Source organism: Bos indicus x Bos taurus, chromosome 23, assembly GCF_003369695.1.
Source record: "Bos indicus x Bos taurus breed Angus x Brahman F1 hybrid chromosome 23, Bos_hybrid_MaternalHap_v2.0, whole genome shotgun sequence".
NCBI lineage: Eukaryota > Metazoa > Chordata > Mammalia > Artiodactyla > Bovidae > Bos > Bos indicus x Bos taurus.
Window position 1 is genome coordinate 44,780,481 of NC_040098.1, and position 26,965 is coordinate 44,807,445.

Here is a 26,965-nt window from a genome sequence, read left to right on the forward strand (position 1 = left end):
CTGCCCCCAGGTTAAAGGAGATCCTGGCCTCGGCGAGGTACGGCGTGTCGCTCTTGGAGCGGACTCTTCTGATGGGCCGCCGGTCTATATCGTCCTCCGAAGATGCCGCCATTAAGGTGGGAGGCAGGAGCAGGGTCGCCCGGCGAGCTGAGAGGGAGAAGGAGATGGAGAGAGAGAGGGAGAGAGGCGGAAAAGGGGAGGGGGGGAAGGAAGAGGCTCGCACACAGGGAAGGGGGGAGGGGAGAGGGGGATGGGAGAGGGAGGGAAAGGGGACGGGGGGGGGGGGAAGAGAGGGAAAAAAGAAAAAAGAAAAGGAGAGAGAAAGAAAGAGAGCAAAAGAGAGAAAAGGGTGAAGGGAGAGAAAGAAAACCCGTTAAGGATTTGTGGACTGGAGCAGAGATCATGCTCTCCCTGGCTGGCGCTCGCCCCCACCCCGCCCCCCCTCACCCCCAGCTCCTCTCCCAGCCCCAGGGCCAGCGGGTTGGTGCTGCAGACGGACGGCCACCCCGCCTCCTGCCTGCAGCCCCGGGTTGCAGCTCTTGGCCCAGAGAGGCGGATGCGAAAGGGAGGACTCCAAAGATGCCCAGTCAGCACTGTGTCCTCTCCCGCCAAATGCACTTACCCATGCTTCTCAAGTGCACACGAGGGTCTCCTTAACCCCCAGGATCGTCTGGTCCAAGGATGCCCAACCAGACAGCCCAGCTTCAGCTTCCCTTGCATGCCATTATTAGTCCTGGGGTGCAAGCCTAGTCCCAGTTGGTCAGGGAAGAGAACAGGCTGGAGTACCCCTGTGCCCCTTTTCCCCAACTCTGGAGCTCAGATAGAGATGGAACCAGATGTAGAAGCATGTACAACTTTAGAGGCAGGTTGCCTGTAAAGTTTCTAGATTTGCTATTTTGAATGTAGACTAGTATGTGCTTAGGTGCTCAGTGGTGTCCAACTCTTTGCGACCCCATGGACTGCAGCCTACCAGACTCCTCTGTCAGTGGGATTCTCCAGGCAAGAATACTGGCGTGGGTTGCCATGCCCTCCTCCTGGGGATCTTCCCAACCCAGGGATCCAACCCAGGTCACCCACACTGCAGTTGAATTCTTTACCATCTGAGCCACCAGGGAAGACTAGGTATATTCACCAAGAATTGAGTGGCTTTTCTTTTTTTTTTTAATGCGGACCATTTTTAAAGTCTTTATTGAATTTGTTATAATATTGCTTCTGTTTTATGTTTTGGCTTTTTGACTGCCGGGAATTTGGGATCTTAGCTCTCCCACCAGGGATCAAATCTGCACCCTGTACTTGGTAGGCAAAGTCTTAACCACTGGCTTGCCAGTGAAGTCCCCCAGCGGCTCTCTTAGCACTACTGATTTTGGGGATATGTTCATCTCTATGGAAGTACCCATTCATTTTCACCTTCAAGTTTTGATTTGGTGATTTACAGCATGCACAGTGGTCTTTGGATTGGGCCTGTAGTCTCTGTAACTCTGTATCGTTGTTTTTGAAGGACAGGCTGAAGATCAAGGGCACCTCATATTCTTTGAATGTCTGCACTGCAACCTTCCCATGTTATATAGTAGGAACAGCTAGAAAGGTTTCTGGAGTGTGCGTCAGAATGGTTTTGATGCTCCTACTGAACCTATTGACGGGCTCAACTCTTTGATGTTTGTCTTCTGGCAGCTTCAGTCACCTGGTCTTTTGTGGCCAGATGTTGCCACATTTCTTTCTAACAGGAGCCCACCTGGAGTACACAGATAAATGTTACCTTCATTCCCTTCCTGCTACAAAGGAAATCTCAGTGTCAAGTCATGCCCTTCAGTCTCAGAGGATGAAGTGCCGCTTCAGCGCTGCAAAACTTCCCTCTCCACTTCAGCTGTCAGTTCTAACTCTCATCCTGTATCCTTGTGCCCACCCTAGACTCTTCAGTCTCTTCACATTGGTCTCTTACTTCACACATAGGTAGTAACTCTTCATCTGCTGTCTCCTTGATGCTTCTTCAGTCTCCACCATACGGTTTCTCTCCCCGTCTATTTAACCTTCCCATGGAACTCTTGGCCCCAGAGTCTCCATTTTTCACTCCTAATCCCCTCCTTGTATCCCTACCTCTACTTTTTATTCCCACCACTCAGTCACCGTTACTTTAAAGGTCACCAATAGCCTTCCCCATTTCTTTCCCGAGTAATGTATCCTTCTTGAAATAATCCTTTCCTTTGGCCTCCCTGTACTAGACTACCTTCCTAATCACTGAATTTCTCATAGTTAGCCAACTTCCAGCATTTACTTTTAAATTACTTATCCTGGCTTTCAGGGCCCTTTACAACCTGATTCCCATCTGTCTTTCCTAACTCGTCTCCCATGGTTTCCCTCCAGTCTGTTCAGAGTTGTCCCCACAAGTCTGACTCGTTTCTTCATCTGCACCTTTCCTTGTGTTGTATACCACAAATTTCTTCCCAATGAGCTTTCCATTTCTCCCTCAGGAATGTGAGATGACTGGCCCACTAGTCTTTGGCATGAATCCAGTACAGAGTAAATGCTCAAAAGGAGAGAAGGAGGAAGCAAAGAGTAAAGGAGAGTTGTACAACTAATGGGTCAATGAGTAGCTGAAATGGGGACAAAATCCATTTCTACCTGGTTTCAAATCCTGTACTTTAACCAGTATATTGATTTGCTAAGTGTATATATAATATATATTTTGGTTGACTATCCACATTTTAAATTCATTTTTCTATGATATTTGTCTCCTTATTATGTCCCATTTGTCTCTGTTAAACATAGACTAAAAATGGATGCCTCCCATCCCAGGAGGCACAACAGGGGTGTTTGGCTCATGAAATGAACAATGAAGGTTAATGCTTTTAGATGACTAATCAGGCTGCAAACCAATATCATGATCACAACATTTAGGTTCAAGCTCTTGAGGAAGTGCAAAAGTAAGGAAACACACTGTGTGAACTGCACACTGTATAACTATGCCTGCATGCAGAGTTGCTTCAGTTGTGTCCGATTTGTTGTGACCCTATGGACTGTAGCCCGCCAGGCTCCTCAGCCCATGGCATTCTCCAGGCAAGAATACTGGAGTGGGCTGCCATTTTCTACTCCAGGGGATCTTCTCAACCCATACCTCTCTTTGAATGAATGCAGTGCTATTATTATTATTATTATTATTATTATTTTGCCTGCGCCACATGGCATGAGAGGGGCCTTACTTCCTTAACCAGGGATAGAACTTGTGCCCCCTGCAGTAGAAGCCCTGAATCTTAACCACTGGAGCACCAGGAAAATCCCTAATGCAGAGCTGTTTGATTATTCAAAAAGTTTGGGATTCCCCATGCTCTCGACTTTTCATTCATCAGCATTGCCATTATCAAAAAACAATCAAGTCATCTTCAGCTTTCTAGTCTTTTCTAGTCTTAGCTTTCTCTGTTTCTTAGATATTACTTAATAATGGTTCTTGACATCAAGAAATACATCTTTGAATTTCTGCTTCTTATTCATGTTTCAGAGGATTAGGAATGTAATATTGCTACTATCTTAAGTTTACTTTTCTTCACAAGAGTTTAAATGTTCTTTTATATTATCTCTATCATGTGGACCAGTATTATTAAAATAATTCTAGATAGATATACTTTTTACAAAAGGGACATTAAAATGCTACATCCATCTGTATGCACATGTTCTTCAATTATTTTATGACATTTTCATTTCTGACTATTTTCTTCCATTGTTTGGCTTCCAAAGTTTGCTGTCTTCTTTGTCTCGTCTATGTTTTCCCATTATCTTTTTTCATTTTGCCTCTTTTATTTCCTCCCATCTTTTGAGGGAGGAAATCCTTTTAACAAGTCCCTTACAAAGTCAATCCCAGCTCATGTATCTCTCTCTTATCCTGTATGAAGGATTCACTCCTTTATGAGGGCTCATTCCAGTGTTTCCACAGTTTTCATTCTCTGTGAATCCTTTCACAAACATGACTCTTGTCATAAAATATCTGACTGACTAACGTCAGGGGAAGAGCCCTGGGGTGTGCACTGGGGGTGGTGGGTGTTGCTCCCAGTCCGGCCACTACTGCAGTGAGCACCACTGGGCATTCACTGTCACCTCAGCCATAGAAGTGTAAGGGTCGTCTGGTGCAAAAACAGACACGCAGGTCGATGGAACAGAATAGAGCCTCAGAAATGGACCCACACTTACACAGTCAATTAATCTGTGACAAAAGAGGCAAGAGTATACAATGAGGGAAAGCCAGCCCCTTTAAGCAGTGCTGCTGGGAAAACTTGAGAGCACCTGCAAAAGAATCAAACTGGACTACTTTCTCATATTATCTACAATAATAAACTCAAGATGGATTAAAGGCTTAAATCTAAGACCTGAAACCATAAAACTCCCAGAATAAAACATAGGAGGTATGGCCTTTGACATCAGTCTCAGCAATATTTTTTTGGATATGTCTCCTCAGGCAAGGGAATGAAAGCAGAAATAAACAAATGGGATGGCACTGAACCAGAAAGCTTTTGCACCGTGAGGGAAACTATCAACAAAATGAAAGGCAGGCTACTGAATGGGAAAAGACATTTGCAAATGATGTGTCTGATAATGGTCCCAAATATACAAAAAGCTCATATATCTCAACATAAAAAATAATCAACTCAATTAAAAAATAAGCAGAAGATGTAAACAGATATTTTTCCAAAGTCATACAAATGGCCAGTAGGCCCATGGAAAGATGCTTAGTATTAGCAATCATTATGGCAATGCAAGTCCAAATCACAGTGGGATAGCACTTCACGCCTGGCAGAGTGGTTTTTACTGGGGAGACAACAAATAGCAAGTTTTAGGAGAGGATATGGAACAGTGTGAAGGTTCCTCAGAAAACCGTAAATAGAACCAGCGCACAACACAGCAATTCCACTCCCGGGCACTTGTCTGAAGAAGACAAAAACATGGATTTGAGGGGATATGTCCAACCCTATGTTCAGGGCAGCGTTGTTTACAGTGTGAAGAATATGGGAACAATCTGGGTGCCCATCGGTGGATGAATGGACCGAGAAAATGTGGTATATGTATGTTTAGTGGAATTCCACCCAGTCATGAAAAAGAATGAGCTCTTCCCATCTGTGACAACGTGGACGGACCCTGGCAGGGATGAAGAAAGATAGAGACCGTGTGATCTCACTTACACGTGGAATCTAAAAAGCAGAAGAAATGAACAAACTTAAGAAAATGGAAGTGGAGATGTGGATGCTGAGAACAGAGAGGTCGTGGCTTGTGGAAAGGGATGGCGGGTGAGAGAGGTGGGTGAGGAGATTAAGAGGTACAAACCTCCAGTCACAAAATAAATGAGGCAGAGTAAGAAATGTGCATCGCGGGGGACTATAGTCAGTAACTGTGTAATACCTTTGTATGGTGACATACTGTGAACAGACTTATCCGTGGGAACCATTTTGAAATGTATAGCAATGTGGAATCACTATGCTATACACCAGGAACTAACAGGGTTGTGAGAGTGAAGTCACTCAGCCGTGTCCGACTCTTTGCGACCCCTTGGACTGTAGCCTACCAGGCTCCCCTGTCCAGGGGATTTTCCAGGCAAGAGTACTGGAGTGGGTTGCCATTTCCTTCTCTAACAGTGTTGTAGGTTAATTATATTTCACAAATAAACAAATGAACTCATAGAAAAAGAGATCAGATTTGTGGTTACCAGCAGTGGGAGTGGGAGAGGTTATTGAATGGAGGTAGTCAGAAGACACATTTCAAGTCATAAGATAAAAAGTACTAGGGATGTAATAGACAACATGAGAAATATAATTAACATTGCTAGAGCTCATATATGAAAGTTGTAAAGAAGTAAAGTCTGAGTTCCCATCACAAGGAAAACAATTCTTCCTAATATATATACTTTTGTACTCCTCTCTGGATAGAGCAATTGACCCTTCTGTCAATAAACAGATAGGTTAGGGACTTTAGAGATAGGACAGCAAATGATAATCCAATGAGGTCAACAGGTGAATCTGCATAAAAGTACATAAATATTCTTTGTACTATTTTATTTTTGCAAATTTTCCGTAAGTTTTACATAATTTCTAATAAAAATTTAAAAGTACTAGTAAAAATGTTTCCTTCTTTCTATTTGCAAGTTTCCAAGGATTAGAGATGACATCCCATCATTACTTTAATCTTTCTGAAAAGTTATCATGTCAGCCATTCCCACAGGCTGCAGATGAATACAGTAATGATCTTAAGGGTAATCGATTCTACATTTATGCTAGAGGTGTTTGAATTTTTGTTAAAAAATTTATTCTAGAATAGCATTGTCAAACAGATGAAAGAATCGGGGCTGCATAGATTAAGTATACATGTTACACTATTTTGTGTATCTAACACAAGTTAGATATATAAGAACCTTTATACCTCGCAATTAAACCCAGTTAAAATCAGTGTGATGTCACTAAGTAGAGTGATGGTACTGAAAATCATTTATGTAGAAAATGCAAAATGCCAATAATGAAGATGAATGTTATTAACTACAATATCAAGCCAATAAGATTGCAGCAGTAACTTGCATAGGTTTAAACAGGCTTAACACCAATGTACCAAAAAGGCTTTTGTGCTTTTTATTGAAGCTAAATTTAGTATGTAGCTGCTGAGATATTTTTTCTTTTCTATACATATGTATGCTTTGCTAGATAACCAAGAATCTGAGGAGCTGTTATTGGCACATCTTAGAGCTCTCCGCTTCAACTTGTAATTAAAGGAGCTGTCCATTCTGCATAGTTCTGCTATTTATTCCTATTTCTATGTGGCTAATTTTGTGGGGCCCACAAAGGAGAGGGTATGGGTGCCTAGTTTTTCCCACTGCTTCCCAGCATTCTGTCTCCTTGGTATTCAGTGTTGTGCAACTTCGAGCAGGGGTACACTATTCACATCACAGCCCGTGTAAGTAGAATTATGGAATTGTGAAGGGCACAGCTTGTGTGGCCATACCCCAAAGGTGCTGCTGCTGCTGCTAAGTCGCTTCAGTCGTGTCCAACTCTGTGCGACCCCATAGATGGCAGCCCACCAGGCTCCCCCTTCCCTGGGATTCTCCAGGCAAGAACACTGGAGTGGGTTGCCATTTCCTTCTCCAATGCATGAAAGTGAAAAGCGAAAGTGAAGTCGCTCAGTCATGTCTGACTCTTAGCGACCCCATGGACTGCAGCCTACCAGGCTCCTCCATCCATGGGATTTTCCAGGCAGGAGAACTGGAGTGGGGTGCCATCACCTTCTCCGACGGTGGTGGCTTCCCAAAGAGATGGTTCCATGTCTGGGCATTCAGACCAGCCCTGTTCCCTGTAGCCTCATGGGTCTCACATTGACTTTGCTCTGACTCTTCCTTTAGGGCTTCAGTACCTGGGTCTGATGTCTGGATAAAGATGAATACAATACTATTTAATACTATTGAATAGCTACCATAACATTGCATAGTGGTTTCTCCCCTGGAAGGACTAATATTTTGGTTTATATAAAATTGTGCGTTGTTCTAAAACTACTTAAAAGATATCAGATCATATCAGTCACTCAGTCGTGTGCGACTCTTTGCGACCCCATGAATCGCAGCACGCCAGGCCTCCCTGTCCATCACCAACTCCCGGAGTTCACTCAGACTCACGTCCATCGAGTCAGTGATGCCATCCAGCCATCTCATCCTCTGTCGTCCCCTTCTCCTCTTGCCCCCAATCCCTCCCAGCATTAGAGTCTTTTCCAATGAGTCAACTCTTCGCGTGAGGTGGCCAAAATACTGGAGTTTCAGCTTTAGCATCATTCCTTCCAAAGAAAGCCCAGGGCTGATTTCCTTCAAATGGACTGGTTGGATCTCCTTGCAGTCCAAGGGACTCTCAAGAGTCTTCTCCAACACCACAGTTCAAAAGCATCAATTCTTCGGCGCTCAGCCTTCTTCACAGTCCAACTCTCACATCCATACATGACCACTGGAAAAACCATAGCCTTGACTAGACGGACCTTTGTTGGCAAAGTAATGTCTCTGCGTTTTAATATGCTATCTAGGTGGGTCATAACTTTCCTTCCAAGGAGTAAGCATCTTTTAATTTCATGGCTGCAGTCACCATCTGCAGTGATTTTGGAGCCCAGAAAAATAAACTCTGACACTGTTTCCACTGTTCCCCCATCTATTTCCCATGAAGTGATGGGACCGGATGCCATGATCTTCATTTTCTGAATGTTGAGCTTTAAGCCAACTTTTTCACTCTCCACTTTCACTTTCATCAAGAGGCTTTTGAGTTCCTCTTCACTTTCTGCCATAATGGTGGTGTCATCTGCATATCTGAGGTTATTGATATTTCTCCCAGCAATCTTGTTTCCAGTTTGTGTTTCTTCTAGTCCAGCGTTTCTCATGATGTACTCTGCATATAAGTTAAATAAACAGGGTGACAATATACAGCCTTGACGTACTCCTTTTCCTATCTGGAACCAGTCTGTTGTTCCATGTCTAGTTCTAACTGTTTCCTGACCTGCGTACAGATTTCTCAAGAGGCAGGTCAGGTGGTCTGGTATTCCCATCTCTTTCAGAATTTTCCACAGTTTATTGTGATCCACACAGTCAAAGGCTTTGGCATAGTCAATAAAGCAGAAATAGATGTTTTTCTGGAACTCTCTTGCTTTTTCCATGATCCAGCGGATGTTGGCAATTTGATCTCTGGTTCCTCTGCCTTTTCTAAAACCAGCTTGAACATCAGGAAGTTCACGGTTCACATATTGCTGAAGCCTGGCTTGGAGAATTTTGAGCATTACTTTACTAGCATGTGAGATGAGTGCAATTGTGTGGTAGTTTGAGCATTCTTTGGCATTGCCTTTCTTTGGGATTGGAATGAAAACTGACCTTTTCCAGTCCTGTTGCCACTGCTGAGTTTTCCAAATTTGCTGGCATGTTGACAACAAAAGAGTCCGAAATGCAGTACTTGGATGCAGTCTCAAAAACAACAGAATGATCTCTGTTCGTTTCCAAGGCAAACCATTCAATATCACAGTAATCCAAGTCTATGCCCCAACCAGTAACGCTGAAGAAGCTGAAGTGGAACGGTTCTATGAAGACCTACAAGACCTTTTAGAACTAACACCCAAAAAAGGTGTCCTTTTCATTATAGGTGACTGGAGTGCAAAAGTAGGAAGTCAAGAAACACCTGGAGTAACAGGCAAATTTGGCCTTGGAATACGGAATGAAGCAGGGCAAAGACTAATAGAGTTTTGCCAAGAAAATGCACTGGTCATAACAAACACCCTCTTCCAACAACACAAGAGAAGACTCTATACATGGACATCACCAGATGGTCAACACCGAAATCAGATGGATTACATTCTTTTAAGCCAAAGATAGAGAAGCTCTATACAGTCAGCAAAAACAAGACCAGGAGCTGACTGTGGCTCAGACCATGAACTCGTTATTGCCAAATTCAGACTTAAATTGAAGAAAGTAGGGAAAACCATTCAGGTATGACCTAAATCAAATCCCTTATGATTATACAATGTAAGTGAGAAATAGTTTTAAGGGCTGATAGATAGAGTGCCTGATGAACTATGGAATGAGGTTCATGACATTGTACAGGAGACAGGGATCAAAACCATCCCCATGGAAAAGAAATGCAAAAAAGCAAAATGGCTGTCTGGGGAGGACTTACAAATAGCTGTGAAAAGAAGAGAAGCAAAAAGCAAAGGCGAAAAGGAAAGATAAACATCTGAATGCAGAGTTCCAAAGAATAGCAAGAAGAGATAAGAAAGCCTTCTTCAGCGATCAATGCAAAGAAATAGAGGAAAACAACAGAATGGGAAAGACTAGAGATCTCTTCAAGAAAATCAGAGATACCAAAGGAATATTTCATGCAAAGATGGGCTTGATAAAGGACAGAAATGGTATGGACCTAACAGAAGCAGAAGATATTAAGAAGAGATGGCAAGAATACACAGAAGAACTGTACAAAAAAGATCTTCATGACCCAGATAATCACGATGGTGTGATCACTCACCTAGAGCCAGACGTCCTGGAATGTGAAGTCAAGAGGGCCTTAGAAAGCATCACTACGAACAAAGCTAGTGGAGGTGATAGAATTCCAGTTGAGCTATTCCAAATCCTGAAAGATGATGCTGTGAAAGTGCTTAAAAGATATAAGATATACTAAATAAAAACTGTTCGAGTATAGGAACCATGTCCTCTGTGTTTTGGAGACGTTTTCTGCTTCCCCGAATACGTGTATGGTGTGATAGCCAGCCTCCAGATGGCTCCTAGGGATCCCCAACGCTTGGCATTCACATCCACGCCCTCCCACACTCAATCAGTGCTGGTCTCTGTGACCATTAGAATATGGTGGAAGCGATGGTGTATCAGGAAATGCATTGCAACTTCTGTCTTGCTTTCTTTTGGAGTCTTGGGAGAAGCCAGGTGCAGTGTCACAGGGACACCCAAAAAGCCAGTGAATAGGCTCATGTGGCAAGAAACTGAGGCCTCCTGCCAAGTGCCATCTGCATGAGCCATCTTCAAAGCCCCAGAGAAGCCCTGGGACTGATGATGACTGCAGCCCTGACCAGCATCCTGACTCTGAGCCACAACAACCCAACTAAGACATTCTTGAGTTTCTGACCTACAGAAACTATGAGATAATAAATGTTTGCTGTTTTAAGTCACTACATTTTGGGGGTAACATGATATGCAGCACTAGATAAGTAATACACATGGGTTCTCAGTGGACTGAGAGCACAATTCATGAGTGCTTCGATGCCATCTGTGGCTACCAGAAATCCCAAACCTTAAACAGTTTGATGGATTAATTGGCAAATTGTAAGACAGAAGATTCAAACAGAAATTAGGAAAACAGTATCAAATGTCAGTTCAAATTTTCCCACTGGAAAGCCTTTCATTTCCTTCTCTTCAATCATCGCCTGTTGAAACTCTGCCCATCTTTTACGGCTCAAATGTTTTTATTTCCACCCCAAATCTAGCATCAATGTGAGAATGTGGCATTTTCCACTCTATCTCTACCTGTGGCACTTTGTAATTTGTATGACTGTGTAAATAATGTGGATGCTATTTTCCTTCCAGACAGTATGAAATAAAAGTTAACTAGCTACACAGGCTTTGAGGTTTATACCCCAATTCCATACTTAATAGTTGAATGATTTCATGTAAGTCACTTGTCCCCTGTATATCTGTAAGATGGACCTTACATAGTACCTACATCTTAGGGTTGCTATGAGGATTTAAACATGTAATCTATGTAAAGTCTTCAGCAAAAGAAATTCCCAATAAACATTCATCATATTAAAACTATTATTCCTAGCCAGCTCCAAGTAAAGCTTGTCACTGTGAAATTAAACCTTGGCATAGTTCCCAAGCTGAATGCTTATTAGATCGTGGAAAAAAGTTAGTGAGCTCTCCAAGCTTTAGTTTCCTTATATGTAAACTAGAAATAAAATAAACTCACTGGGCCTTGGGAGGATAAAACATTATATAACAAATGTAAAACACCGAACACAGAGCCTGACAAATGGTAGGCGGGCAACAAATGTTCATTGCTTCCTTTCCTCTCAGTTTCTTAAAGTAGATACTGAGCAGGGTGGCTGGGGGCTGGCTGCTAAACATGCTAGATGCAAAAGGGAAAATGTGTTTCAGGCCTGGTATGTTGAATTGAGTCGGACATAAACCTAAACAGCTTTGTGTTGTTGAACATGCCTGGTTAAGACATACAAGTCACTTTCCCCATCTTATTTAATAGCACAGGTAATGTTAAACCTTATTTATTTTTACGTTACTTTCATTTATTTGTATTTCCTACATGGTCAGTTTTCAGTAGTTGCTGTAATTAATGACATAATCTGAGATCTAAAGATTCTAATATTTCTAATTCATGTTCAGTGAATGAAAGGGTGACATACACTTGGACATACCTTTGTGTGGAAACTACTGGCCTTGGTCACTTGCAAAGTGATCTTAGGGGCAAAGACAATGGGTCTGAGGTCCACTGGAGCCCCACGCACAGTAACAGGATGTAGATGTACAGGCGTCAGACTAGCCAGTAGGAGACCAGGTTCCAGCCCCAGATGTGCCACCATCTTGCTGTCTGTTTTAGATAAATTATTTTTTTCCAGAAGGGCAGGCTGTTGCAGGGGAAAGTGAGTCAGTGTTCACATTTGAATCCTCACTCTGCCTCTTCAGATTTGATAATTCCACTGAGCTTTAGTTTCTAAGAAATTGGGGGCAGTCATGTCTAACTCATAGCTTTGTGATTTTGAATGAAATAAACACATGTAGCTTCTAGTACACGGTAGGTATTTAATAAACAAATGCTTGCTTTTCTTTTCTTCTCTGACCCTCAGTTTCATCGTCTGTAAAATGGGCCAGTTGAATTAAGTTACTGCTGGTTCTAATGTTCTGTTACTGTAGGAACTACACTATTAAATGGCACTTGCTATTTGAATGCAGTGAAGTGCTTTATCTAGCTATAATAAGAATAAAAGCATTTGTGGTAGTGTGGAGAAGGGAAAACCCAAAAATTCCTAAATGTATGTGTCTAAGAAGGCCTGCCCAGTACAGATTCAGTAATTATTTAATTTGCATTCTGTTGTGTCTACAGATGGGCAGATGATAGCAATCAAATCATAGGGTATTAGTCAGAGACTCTGTATAGTAAATAGTAGCAGAACAGATCCAGTAACATCAAGCCAGTTGGCAAAGTCACCCTTTGGGCAAAAACAATGTGTGGTTGGTTGACCTTTTCCTCTTTTTTTCCCCCAAATCATGTCCTGATTATTTCCTAAGTTAGTTAGAATCAACCACCCCAAGACATAAATTATTTACTTATTTTAAATTAAGATAGAGAAAATGAAAGGTAATCAATTCAAGGAGCTTGATTTAGGTTGAAAAAATATGTGTGTGCATGAGTCTGTGTGCCCATGTATATAAAAAGAGTGTGAGAACATTCAGTCTTATACAGCTTATAAAGAGGGCTTATTTTTATTAATAGATGATGGGCTAATTGAGTTTTTTGTGTGTGTTTTGTTGTTCACCTAACTTTTCTGTAATTATTATATGCTACGGGTTACAGTCCATAGGGTGGCAAAGAGTCAGACATGACTGAAGTGACTCAGCATGCAAGCACCTTGGTAGTAGAGGGAAAATGAGTTCTAAGTATAACAAGAAGCTTAGGAGACTTAGGGGACTTAGGCGGGCTCCCCAGGTGGCACTACTGGTAAACAATCCGCCTGCCAATGCGGGAGAACTAAGAGGTGTAGTTTCCATCCCTGGGTGGGGAAGATCCCCTGAAAAAGTGAATGGCACCCCACTTTAGTATTCTTGCCTGGGAAATCCCATGGACAGAGGAGCCTGGAGGGCTACAGTCCATGGGGCCACGAAGGGTCGGACACGACTGAAGCGACCTAGCGTATGGGGACTTAGGCAGATTTCCTCCCTCTTCTCCACCCATCCCTGCAATTCAACCTAAAGGTCAGAGGACCTCACCATCCCCTTGTGACAATTCCCCAAGTAAATAAGGCAAAAATTCACTTTAAGAAACTGAACCTAAGGGTCTAGGTTCACAGAATGTTGCCACATTTGTATCTTGTAACACTGATGCATTCTACCATTTGAAATCCACGAACATCTTTGCATCCTTGTACCACTGCTCCTGGAAGTCTTCCCTACTGCTGCCATGGACACCAGTATCCTACAGGAGGTAGTAGGAAGAGTCACAAGGCTCAGGATTATCATTCTAGCTCCATTCCTAGTAGCTGTGTGGGTTTGGGAAGTGACTTGATGATTGGAACCATGGGTTACTTCACCAGTAACATGGGGATAATAACAAGTATGTCACAAGTTTCCTATTCCAGGAATAACTGAGACCATAAATACCAAGTCCCTGGCACTGAAAATGTGGGTCTGCTTTTCACTGTCATTTCCTCTTGTAACTTCTGGGTACACGTGTGTCCAGATTACTGAGGAAGCATAGGATATGGGGTTAGTGTGAAAAGTCAGCTGTCTGGGATGATGTGTGAAGTGGGATCTTGCTTTCCAAAGACAAGGATTAAGCTGGACTAAGCCAAGTAATATTTTCTCCACTTGTGACCTATCAAATTTAGTCATCAAATAATGCATTATCAACTAAAAGGAACAGAAGATCTTACTGTGTAAGTTCAAAAGAAAAGTAAGGTCTGTTTTTAACTAACTGTAGCTGAATCTCTTTTTTTCTTCCTTTGCAACATTCTGTGACAGCCTATATTTCTCTAAAATGATAGAGCTGCATTGAGACTTTTTTTTTAACAAACTTGTTTTCTTTAGATGCTCTCATAAGTGTTAACTCGGAATTTTCTTCTTATAAAAACACAAGCCTGAATTTGAATAATATTGCTAACTTCAGACATTTGGTTCATGTAAATATTTCAGATGGACTATTAATTTTAAGTACTAGGGAGAAAATATTGTATTTACAGGGAAAACTTCTAATTTAGAAAATAAATGTTTCCTTTAAATAACCTCCCAATCCTTCAAATAATATGAAAGGAAAATTAAAGGCCTAAAGGAACTACACATTCTGAGGCAGTTGTAAAACATGTTAGTGAAATTATTTTAGGAATTACCTAGGTACATAAAATGTTTTAGATGGTTTTCCAAACTTTATAGAACCACCCTGGAATCCCTCCCTCTCCATCTTTACACTCTTCCCTTATCTTCTTTCTTAGTGAACAGCTTCATTATCCATCCAATGAGGATGACAGTTAATCCGCCTTTGCATGCTTAGGAATTCCAAACCTGATATTGAATCCCTAAGGATATCTAATGCAGAGGAGATCTGTTGTCAGATCTGTTTTTATCTTTTCTTGGACACTAACTTAGAATCACATCTTTCTCCCCACGTATGCGCGCACACGTGCACACACACACAGCCCTCTCATTTGGATACCCTCATCTGTGCTAACAAAACTCCCAGTGTTCAGATTCTCTTAGCATTTATCTTTCAGGACTGAAATCACTGCTTTATCTGCCTCTGTATTAGACAGCTAGCTACATGAGGCCAGGGGATGTGTCTGTTGAGCTCGAATCCCCAGCTATAGTTAGTGTTCCAAAAACAGTGAATTTTGGATAAATATAATCGAATTTTTATTGCATTTCATTCATTTACCTCTCTAGGCTCCATTTTCCTTATTTATGAAAGTAAAGAATTAGACTAGTCAAATTCTATACCCCATAATGTTTGTATTAAAAGCATCTGAGAGCTGCCAAAATAAAACAAAACCACCCCTTAACATAGGAAAACTCATATTATCTCACTTGACTCTCAAAGATTCTGATCTGTATACTTGGGCAAGGGCTGTAGAATTTGCTTCTGAAATGTAACAAGGTTTGGAATCTGGAAGCTCTGAGCTCTAGACATCATTCAAATGTTCTGTGCTTCCTACAGAAGAGATGCTAAATTTCTGAATCTGTTGTTTAAGATCTCTTTCTTTGAACTCTGCTTTGTTTTCCAGTCTCAGGTATCACCTTCACCTTGCATCTTCTGATCCAGTCGCACTGAATTGCTTACAGAAAGACCTATCCCTGCTGGCTTTTTGTGCAAGGAATGCACCACTGTTGTGCTGACTGAAGCATGAAGTTTAGGTACAAACTCTTCCAAAAACATTTCTCTGATACTTTCTCTTCCCTTTTAGACCCTTTATTTTGCTTCTATAAAGGTATTTTTTATTGTACTATATCATCTTTGAGCTTCTTGAAGACACAGAACAGTTATTCAACTAGTGCTCTTTCCTTATTGTGGCAAATTATTCCTTAAACAAGTATTCACTGAGAATCTGTTATCTAAATTTACATCATTTTATACTCATACTAATAATATTGCAAGCATTGTTAATATCTTGCAAATGGGGAAACAAAGGCTTATAGAGGTTCAGTCACTTGAATAACCAGCCTCATGGCTGTTTACTAGTTGGAACTGAATTAGCTTCCAGGACTTTCTGATGTTACTTTCTTCACGTTACCATGTTTTCTTAAGGGAACAAAAGAATGAAGAGAAATATGATTTGAAGTAGATTCTCTCAAATCTATTTCCTTATTCCTAAGTAAATGCTGACTCATTTTTAAAATTGAGGTGACATTGGTTCATGACATTATATAAGTTTTGTGGCTGCAATATTATATTTCCACTTCTTTATACACTCTAGAGTATTCACCACGAAAAGTTTGGTTTCCATTTATCACCGTACAGTCAACACCCTTTATGCATTTCAGCCTCCCTAAAATTGATTCATTCAGATCACCTCTTAGAAGCCACATTTGGATAAACTAGAGTTTCCTGTAAACTCAGAGGAAATCAGTACAGTTTAGCCAATGTTGTTGTTGGTTTTTTTAATTTATTTATTTATTTTAATTGGAGGCTAATTACTTTTTACGATACTGTGGTGGTTTTTGCCATACTTTGACGTTAATCAGCCACGGGTATACATGTGTGCCCCATCCCGAAACCCCCTCCCACCTTCCTTCCTATCTCATCCCTCTAGCCAATGTTTTAAGAGAGTTTGCAGGAAAAAAATTCTCAGTAGTAAAATCATAAAGAGGATTCCTTTGGGATTTGTTAGCAACTTAATTTAAAAATTGAAGTTTTATGCTTTTCTTGTTCTTGTGTTTTAAGGCTGTTCCACCCTGCCAAGAAGGCTTCCCTGGTGGCTCATATGGTAAAGAAACTGCCTGCAATGCAGGCGACCCTGGGTCAGGAATATCCCCTGGAGAAGGGAATAGCTACTCACTCCAGTCTTCTTGTCTGGAGAATTACATGGACAGAGGAGCCTAGTGGGCTACAGTTCTCGGTGTTGCAAAGAGCCAGACACAACTGAGCGACTAATACTTTCACTTCTTTCACCTCACGTTCACCTTGCCAAGGGCTTGGAAATTTGAATTAGGAATAAATGGTGGTAGAGAAGATCAGAGATGGCATGAAGGTTTTTCTTGGGGAGCTTCAGGCCCTGCCACTTTCCTCTAAAGCTTGACAAGACGAAAAGATAATTAACATGAGAGCTAATATTTATTAAATGCATATTAGGTATTTGACATTTTGCTTAGAGTTTTATATTTATTTGTTGAGGGTTTCCAAATGTTAGTCATTTCTATATCACTTGTATGGATTCTGCAAGCTCTAAGTGTCACCTACACTATTATTTACTTAATGTTTTTCCTTCAGTGGACTTTACTCATTTTTTCCCCCTTTTGTTCTAAGCCATGCCATGCTCAGTGACGTCAGTAACGTTTGACTCTTGCGACCCCATGGACTGTAGCCCACCAGGCTCCTCTGTCCATGGAATCTTTCAGGCAAGAACACTGGCGTGGGTTGCCATGCCCTCCTCCAGGGGATCTTCCCGACTCAGGGATCAAACATTCACCTCCTCTGTCTCTGGCACTGCAGGCAGATTCTTTATTGCTGAGACACCTGGGAAGCCCTTAATTCTAAGCAATAGTCCACAAATATGAAGTCTGTTACATATTTCTATATTCAATTAGTTTTCAATTTACATCTTTTCTAAAACACAATAAAATGAATTTTAAAAAGTGCAAGTGTTACCTGAAAAGCATATTGGACCACAGTTTGGGAAACACTTTGTTTCATTTAAACCCTCAAAAGAACCCTTTGCGTTGAGAACTTATTATCTTTTGCATTCAAAAGGGAAAAGTGAGGCAAAAAGAGTAAATAACTTGCCTAATATTATAAGCTGAAAAGTGAAAATCACAGTCTGAACTCAGATCTGTGTTATTCCACAACCCAAGCCCTAAAATATTATGACATTCTTCTCCAGCCTTGGGAAAGATTTCAGTCATACCTCCACAATTTTGCATATGCCATGACTGTAATTTTGTAAAAATATGAATGTGCTTGAAATTGAAAGTAAAATAAAAAATTAAAATAGATGTGTGGGGTTGATTTTCCTTTCCATTTCCCCCCAAACACCTTAATATTTTACCCTTGCTTTGCTTTTGGGTTTCCCAGGTGGTGCTGGTGGCAAAGAACCCCCCTGCTGGTTCAGGAGATGCAAGAGACGTGGGTCTGATCTTCCTGTGGGAAGATCCCCTGGGGGAGGAAGTGGTAACCCATTCTAGGATTCTTGCCTGGAGAATCCCATGAACAGACGAGCCTGACAGGCTACAGTCCACAGGGTCACAAAGAGTGGGACACGACTGAGCGTCTGAGTACGTTTTGCTTTTATGATTGAAAAAAGGTACAGAGATCTCTAAGACAATCTCTCTGATCGGTCCTAACATTTCAGAGGTCCGATTTAATACCAATATTCATCCAGCAGTAGTAGTTGCTCAGTCGTGTCGGACTATTTGTGACCCCATGGACTCTAGCCCACCAGGCTCCTCAATCCGTGTATAGTTGTGTGGGTCTGATTGTTTATTAAAATTTTCTCAAAAATATTAAAAATGGTATTTATTGTCCATGAGCTGATTTTGATGCTTTAGGCTCTCTGTCCTTGCTTCTGCTGGCTCAGTTAGAGAGGGTGGTACTGAAAGTTTTTAGGAACAGATTTGTTTGAGTAATGAGGAGTGAGAATTTTTTCCAAGCACCTGTGAATTGTTTATGCTAATTGGGTCATAACTGATGCTGCCTGTGTGTGGGCTGCGTCTTTAGTCCACTCTCTATATGCTGTATGTGAAAGCAGGCGTTATTAATCGAGCAGTTATTTTATTGTATTTTCGTATGACTTTCTTCCTCTCTGTGTCTCATCCTCTCATCTTCTCTTTTGCCTCTTGTCCTTATGCCCTACTTACGAGCCCTGAATCACAGTATGTGACAAAGCAGGTGCTTGCTGGGGGCAAAGGCACAGAAAGCAATGGAAAGCCATGTGCATGTAAACGGACGGCACCGAGAAGCTACTTTGTGTGCAGAGAAATGTCCTGTTCAAGGGCACACCCAGAAACGGGAGCTTGGGCTTCACGGTCATCTATATATGCACAGAATTGGCAGGCTGGCTATCTCCACAATATCTTCCTTCTCGATCTGCGTTCACCCTCTCCTTCATAATGTTCCCTGCATTAAACACAGGTTTGGAGAGCCTGAATGCAAGCAATTACAGGTCTAAAATGGAGTGTGTGGGAGGTTAAGAGGGAAGGCTTGGTAGTTAGCTTGTCACCCATGAGTGAAGCACAGCAGGCTGCTTCCTGGCTAGAGCTACAGAGAGAAAAAAACAACCAGAAAAATGCCCCAAACTGAGTATTTGTTGAGGGCAATGACTTCAGCATCATAAAAACAAGGCTGGAAACTACATAAGAAAACTGTCGCCTGAAGCACCTCTCAGAGACAAGGGTCTGAAAAGTAGTCTGATGACACGTTAACTACTTGGTTAAGGACATCCCCACAAAGACAGAAAAGATGCAGCCCGTTTTGCTGTGCTGGCCCTAGCAGAGCTCTGAGGGGCAGATGGGTGAATGGAAATGGTTAGGTCCAGCTGGCAGCTGTGCCCTCAGCGAGGACACAGCTGCTTTAGAATCACTGTTTTTGCCTCAGTCCTTAAAGAGCGAATTATGAGCTACGTGTAAGAAAGTTTCAGGGGACGGACGTGGAGAAGGAATATAACCTGCTCAGGTGTCTGGCTCCAATGTAGGGCTTAGGTGGGTATCCACGGCCACCTTCCAGGAGCGTGAACGGCAGCCAGCTTGAGGATTAAGCATTCCCAAGTATAAGGACTTGCCTAGGTAGTAAAGGTCTGAAGAAGGAAGGAGAAAGGAATCTCAACTAAAGGACAGCCCAGAGCTAGTTTCTGGAACGTGTTCAGAGCAGCTTTTGACTTGATCTCAAGTAAGTTCATCAGAGTAAATGTTGAGGGGTTCAAGCCTTCCTTTTATTTTTAGGCAAAATAAAAACTCAGCCTTCACAGACTATTGTATATTAAAAAGTCCTTCTAAGAAGGATACTATTCAGGAACCCCTGGAAATCGATTTTAAAAGGTTAATTCTTTTCAATAGTGCACCAACTCCCTCCTGCTGTATTTTCTTTTTGCTTTTGCTTTTTTTCCCCCTGCTTTATAGAAGGTACATCAGAGTTGATGACTTTCTTCCATTTCCTGCTTCTCTATGTATTTGAAAATTAATTTTGCCTGTCCCTCCCCTCAGCCTTAAGCAGAGTCTCTATTTCCAACTAAAGATTTTAATTATTTAAAGGTCTTAGGGAGTTTTTATTTTCTCTATCATGAATTGTCAAAAGTCCTTTCCTTGAATCCCAAGTTTCTCTTTGTAACGCAGATTTAAGCATTTTCATTCCTTTAGTTCCACTGAGACCTTTAGTAAATCTTAATACTTCCACTGTACATCAAGGATGGTACTAGGCATCCAGAATATGGTATTTAAGATCACCACCATCTATGTAGGTAACAGGCACCTAATAACAAAACAAGAGTTTCAGTAACTAATCAATAATAACAATGTACCAAGCACTTCATAAGCACACCTCCTTCATTCTCAGAAACCCCTATGAATGTGGATCTAGTATTATATGCATTTTGATTAGGACCCTGAGGCTTAGAGAAGTAAAGCCATCTACATGAACTCATGCATCTAGTAAGTGGTGGAAGCAGAATAATATAATATGCTAGTGGCTAGAATATAAGCTAATCAGAATATTATGGGAGAAAGTCCTGGAAAAGTCAGGCAAGACATCACAGAGGAGGCGACGTTGGAGCTGGGTCATAAACACCAGGAAAGAAAATAGCAGGCACTGGGGAATTCCCTGGCTGTCCAGTGGTTAGGACTCTTATGCTTTCTCTGCCAAGGGTGCATGTTCAATCCCTGGTCAGGGAACTAAGATCCCACACAAAAAAAAGAGAAAGAGAAAGAAAGAAAGAAAATAGCACGAACACTTTCTATGTAGATGACTGTTGTTAACAATTTGCAAACAACTGAGTGCAATCAAATGTCTTTTGTCTCTTGGGGCCACGTGAAGAAGTCCCAGGGGCTCAGACTTTAGGTTTACAGTACATTAAACTCAAAGCTAAAGACTGAAAAAGACTTCCCTCATAGCTCAGTTGGTAAAGAATCCACCTGCAATGCAGGAGACGTGGGTTTAATCCCTGGGTCGGAAGATCCCCTGAAGAAGGGAATGGCAACCCACTCCAGTATCCTTGCCTGGAGAATCCCATGGACAGAGGAGCCTGGCGGGCTACAGTCCATGGGGTCGCTCAGAGTTGGACACGACCGAGCGACTAAACCACCAAAGACTGAAAAACCAGCTGTTCTGGCAGATTTCACAGGGTGGAGAAAAGAGGAGCTGGAAGCTAGTTGGGGTGGGGGACAGGGCGGGAAATGGTGGAGAGAGGGGGTTTTAGATGAGTTTCTGACTTAGCTGCTCACCGGGGCATTCATCAGTTGTCAAAACTGGCGTTTTCCTTTGTCGAACAAGACAATGTAGACGACAGAAAAGATGCATTAGGATGAAGTAACGACTACAGCACCTGGTTCCAGTGCCAGGAGTGATTTAAAATGATAAAAGAGGGGGCAATTGTGAGCAGGAGTCATAAATTTGATCGTCTAGTAACATTAGACAAATGGCTGCCTTTTTATGTATTTTCCCTTTTGAATGTCATTTAAACACCCAAAGATATTGATGGTCTTGGAGGAAAGAACCTGAACACAGTAGAGAGGGCATGATTGGTGTGGTAAGAAGAGACCTACTGCTCCATCCAGGAGGTCTCTGGTCTCCTCCACCTTCTCAGGATGAGCTCTGTGATCTGGGCATGTGGCTGAACCACTCTGAGCTTCCCCATCTTCAGAGGTGTGACTTGGTCACAAACGTTATGTTTACTGCCTGTGGGGTTGTTGGAGTCAGATATCCTTGAATTCAGCTTCTGACTACGCTATGATTTAAATGTATGAAAGTCAAAGTGTTAGTTGCTTAGTCGGGTCCGACTCTTTTCGACACCATGGACTGTAGCCCCCCAGGCTCCTCTGTCCTTGGCATTCTCCAGGCAAGAATACTAGAGTGGGTAGCCATTCCCTTCTCCAGGGAATTTAAATGACAGTCTTTTCTAATCTGTGAAATGAGCATTATAACTCCTCTTTTGCTAAATTTCTTTGAGGATTCACAGATACAATGAATACGCAGAGTGCAGCACTGATGCGTAGTCCAGTCTTAAAAAAAAAAAAGCCCACTTGCACCTTTCCAATGGTTTGGATTTCTTTAAAGGGAAAGACATAGATAAAGATACTCAGGCAAGAATAGCTGCATGATTGTGCTGAAACCTCCTTTCCTGTAAAATGGGAGGTCAGAAGTTCACAGCCCCGGTTGCACATTTGAATCACCCGGCATAATTTGATAGATTCCCAAGTGTGGGACTCACACCAAGGATTCTGACTTAATTGGTTTTGTCCCAGGACTCCAGCCTTGAGGCCACAGAAGCTTACCAGGTGTTTCTAATGTGCTCCAGGTTCAATCATTGCCTCTCACACTTTAGCATAAATTGCCTCGCTATCTTGTTAACTTTAGATTCTGATTCTCTAGGTCTAGGATGTCTGAAATTCTGGCATTCTTAACAAGTTCCCTGATGACACAGAGGCTGCTAGTCTGGAGCTGAGCTGAGTGATTAATGCTTCATAACGCTAGTTCTCAACCTTCAGGGTTCACCAGAATAACCCAGTGGCTTGTGTAAAATGTGGCACTGGGACCTGGGTCGGGCCCTTACCAATTCTGGATTACTTGGTTTAGGGCAAGGGTAGAGAAAAATCACTGAACTATAGTGCTCATTTCAACCTAAAATCCTGTGATGCCAATTTTGTGATTTTATGATTTCCCTCCCAGCTTAGGTAAAAAAAAAAGTATGACTCTGAAGCTGAGTGTGTGGGAGATCATTGTCAGAAGCATGAAAGACGGGTGATTGCAAGTTACGTGATGTCAGGATGTGACTGGTCTTGATATCACGTGCATCTTCAGCCTCCACAATTTTCCCTTTGTGTTAATGGGGACTTTTGCAGGACTCCCTGTGTGAGCCGTATTTACTGTTGAAGAAGCATCACAGGTGAACCGGGAGGGCATCCTTCACTGGCGGGAGATGAACAGGATGACTCTGGACTTTTTTTCTGCTCCTTGTTAACACATCATGGTTTCTACAGCAGAATCCCTCAGGAGAAGCGAGCTCATCTTCCCTACCCAGAGATCAAACCAAGGGAATAATGGAGATGGGGGGAAATAACAAGCCTGCTTTATTCAGCAGAGCAGAGGACTGGCTTTTAAAAAACTCTCTGGGAATTTCAGCAGAATCTGTCCCAGAACAGATCTTAGATCATTTTTCTCTTTTTCTTATCTTTCTGGATTCCTCTTGCTTTTAGTAGCTCAAAATATCCTCTACCCAGGGACAGGCTTTTTGCCCCTTTCCAAGAGAAAGTGAAAAACAACCTTGATGGGGTCACAAACATTGCAATTCTCGTTGTGGCTTTGGATAACCATTCTTCATGTAATTAATATAGAAGGGCTGTTTCCCCAAAAGTTTATGAATTTGTGCCCCAACTGATGCAAGGAAAGTAATGTGTGGAAAATGAAATTATTTTCTTGGTTTCCCCTTTAAAATACTTACACCTGTCCTTGATCAGTCTATTGACAAGTCTGCATTGCCTCAAGAATGCACAACCCAGTAAAAGGCAATAATCATACATCAGTTTAGCCAACCAAATCCTAAGTCGTCCACATTCCAGGTACTTAATACAGTATTTCCATGCGGGCCTTCTTTATAGAAGAGGGTATCCAGTGGGGGCTGCTCGACCTCACTAACATCCCCCTGAGGCTGGGCTGGGCTGGGCTGGCCTGGCCGTGAGAAAGCTGCTGTGTGCTGCATTGTAGCAGCAGCGAAAGGCCCTGATTGTTCCACATGCCTTTCTCAAGAGCCAGCCACCGTCCTGCCCTCCTTTCCCTGGTCCTGCGGGCCTTGCCATTGGCTTTCGACATCCACTCTACCACCTGTGCATTTGGTTCAGAAAGGGAAGGTGTAAGCCCCGGTCCTCAGCCCTCTGCACACTCACTGGAGTCCCTTCTTCGGGCTGAGGGCCTTGTGGTCCAGGGAGGTGGTGTCTGTGCTGAGCGGAAGGAAGCTGCTGTGAGGGAGCTGGAAAAATGCAGTGACAAGTCACAGTGGCAGCAAGTCACTCCCCAGCCAGGAGACCCTGGGGATGATTAGTCCTAGGCGATGGGGCTCTGGGGAAGCTGTTGGGAGAGGGGTTCTCAGTTTTAAAGTGAAAGGAAGGATAGAAGTTTCTCTTGGTACTCCCTGTTTTTCAGTTTTGCCCCAAAATTTACTTAAAATTAACTTTTTGTGTGTGTGTGCTAAAAAAAATAGGAGGTTCAGTCTTATCAGGTAGCACTTTTGTTTGTAAGGCAGTGGCTTCCTTTCAAATCTCAGAGAAGGGACAGCCTTTTGCAAAGATGTTTATTTTATTGCTTTGCTCATGTATGGTGTTTCCTATGTGGCAGTTGAAAGCATTTTCAAATCTTACCTCATTAGTGCTCTTAACAACTCATGACTTGGGCCTATGCATGACTGAAGGGCTGAACAACAACACTGTTCCCATTTTTCAGGGGAGGACATTGAAAGTCAAAGAGGTTAGTTTTCCCAGGTTGACTGTGGCAGACCCAGGGTTTGAACCTCGGCGGTCAGGGTCTGGTTGTAACCACTGTGTCATCCTCCCTCTAATGGTGAGGAAAGTGGCCCCGTTCTGGGGTGGAAGGAGAGAAATCAGACAGGATGGACTGGTTCTTAAATGTTGGTCCTCAGAATAGTGGGATATCTGGGTAATCATCATTGGACCTCTTACTTAAAATGCAAACTCCTAGGTCTTATACTCGGATTTCTGATTCAAGAAGTCAGGGGGTTTATGAAAAACCCACCTGGATGTTGTTTAGGGAGCCCCCACTCTTACTACAGATCCACAACTCCTTCATTGGAATATCATTCTGATTATCCCCAAATGAACGTCCTATCAGGCAGCCGAGGCAGCTTACGCTACCACCTCCCATGCACTTTCCAGCCTTTCCAGCTCTGGTGTCTAAACCACAGTCACCGATGGTGACAGTTCTGACCACTCCACCCCCGGCTCCATCTGCCGACAACCACCAGGCTGCCTTGAGTCCTCTGAGCCTCCCACACCCTGACTGCTTTCCTTCCGTCAATGCCTGGAGCCCACGGCTCTTAAAGGCTTAAACCGTGGCTCCTGCAAGGCAAAATGGGCATCTTTAGTATCTGTGATTTGCTCCCTTTCTCTGCTCTGTTAACAGAAGTGCAGCTCAGGTGCATGACCCCCAAGCACCAGCATTATTCTCCTGTTCAAATGGAGTGGACAGATGCAGCAGTGTTTCAACACAGAACCAGAGATGGGATGGAGCCCTGCCTCAGCTCCCCCGTTTCTTCTGGCCTCCGTCTGCATCTGCTCCTAGCAGCTTCTTCTAGACCCAGAAGGCGCTGGAGGATCTGGCCAGCATCTCAGGCTTCTGCTAACTCAGTAACATTCTCATGTCTCTTTCAGTGGCTGAGAGGAGCGATGCTGACTACACGTACCCACAGGGATGAGAAGAATTAGCTGTTGCTGATGTGCATACTGACCCAAGCCCATCAACCAGATAATTACCAGTCTCTGTTGCCTTTAAGACTGGATCCTATCCAGGAAAATGGAAGCAGAGAAGGAGGAGGCTTGCAAGCCACTGAAGTTGCTGTGAGAATTTGGCGTGAGAGCCAGGCAAAACCAAATCAGAAGAGACAACTGGGAAACCCAAGGCAGAAGTCAGCAGGGCCCTGTGTGAAGTGCCCATTAGCACGTAGCAGTGAAAGATGCCAGCTTTGTCAAAACAGCATCTATCCTTTTTAGTTCTCCCTCGTGACTTCCAAGAATTCAACTACTTCTCTATTTAAGGATATGGACATTGCCTTTCTCTCTGTGTTACTTGTACCATTTGGGATATGCCCATGCTCAGGTTTCCTGATTACCTTAAATAGTCCACGGAAAAGGGAAAATAGGCTTTAAAAAACTCTCCTGCCTGTCGGGAGAGCCCATGTAATCCCCCAGCCTCATTCTGTACTTCAGTGTGCACGCACAAGTTTCTAAGTGCACCCTGGAACAGAAGAACAAGCAAAGTGGAGCCTAATTGACCATCTTAAAATCTATAATTTAAATGTATACATCAGCCACACTTCACAACAGGCAAGTTCCTTTGTGTTCCCCAAGGACACTGCTGATTGCTCGAGTCTGTGATTGAATTCATCTAAAATAGATCAGGATGCTGTTTGTAGGAGTTCAAAGCCTCTCTCAGGAGCCTCTCACCCAGCTGGATTTCAGACAGAGAGGTCAGGGTGCCCTGGGTCTTCTCCAGTTCAGAGGCTGAAAACTCCACCTTTTCCTGGGGCTAAAAGCATCCTTGAAGTCTTTCAATCTTACACTTTGGTTGCAACGAGGTGGGGGCATCATTTTCTAACACAGCTTTCCAAGGGGCATTTGTACAAAAGCTGGGTAGGTTGCTTTTGAACCAAATCAAGAAGTTTAGGTTAATTCATTTTGCTGTATGCCTGCCTCCATGCCAGAAACAGCTCGGTAGGGGTTGCCAACTGAGAAATCCCAGTTGTTGAATTCCTGCAGCAGAGCTTACACTGCTACAGGCCACAGGGCATTGTTAATATAAAACCAACATGCAAATGAGAGGAGTTTCCTGTCTTTAATTACCTTGAGCTCCTTGGCTGTAGAAGAATCTCTGAGCCGACTCAACATCCAAGAGTCTAGGAGCAGACTCCACATCCAGAAAATAATCCATTTTGGGATAATCCATGCTTGATGTTCCAGAAACAAGAGTTTTAAGGCAAAATAGTCACTTGTATTGCCTATGGGAGAGAAAAAAAAATCCACAATACTTTAGACTGTCAAATATGATTTGGAGATAAGAAATATCCCATTAAACATGCCATTATTTGACTGACATTTCCAGTTTTAAATCCATCT

At 42.6% G+C, this 26,965-nt stretch overlaps 1 protein-coding gene and 1 long non-coding RNA gene across 4 annotated transcripts in view; one reads left to right on the top strand and one right to left on the bottom strand.

Annotated features, from left to right (window-relative positions):
* The window catches only part of PHACTR1 (phosphatase and actin regulator 1), a 527,559-nt gene that overhangs the window by 498,795 nt on the left and 1,799 nt on the right, over window positions 1–26,965 (bottom strand). Inside the window, exons 2-3 of one of the 2 annotated variants that reach the window (XM_027525394.1) lie at window positions 26,693–26,847; window positions 1–147 (exon numbers count right to left, since the gene is read on the bottom strand). In XM_027525394.1, coding sequence (XP_027381195.1) covers window positions 1–147; window positions 26,693–26,795 — 250 coding nt within the window. In that variant the 5' untranslated portion in view covers window positions 26,796–26,847. Of the gene's footprint in view, window positions 148–26,692; window positions 26,848–26,965 lie in introns of those variants that run through there. The other variant, XM_027525392.1, reaches the window with a different exon arrangement.
* On the top strand, window positions 31–26,942 carry LOC113882191. Of its 2 annotated transcripts, XR_003508316.1 has the most exons (3): window positions 31–116; window positions 15,490–15,619; window positions 25,505–26,942. It is a non-coding gene; the product is annotated as an uncharacterized LOC113882191 (long non-coding RNA). The 2 variants fall into 2 exon arrangements; XR_003508315.1 differs by lacking the exon at window positions 15,490–15,619 and having other exon boundaries at window positions 39–116.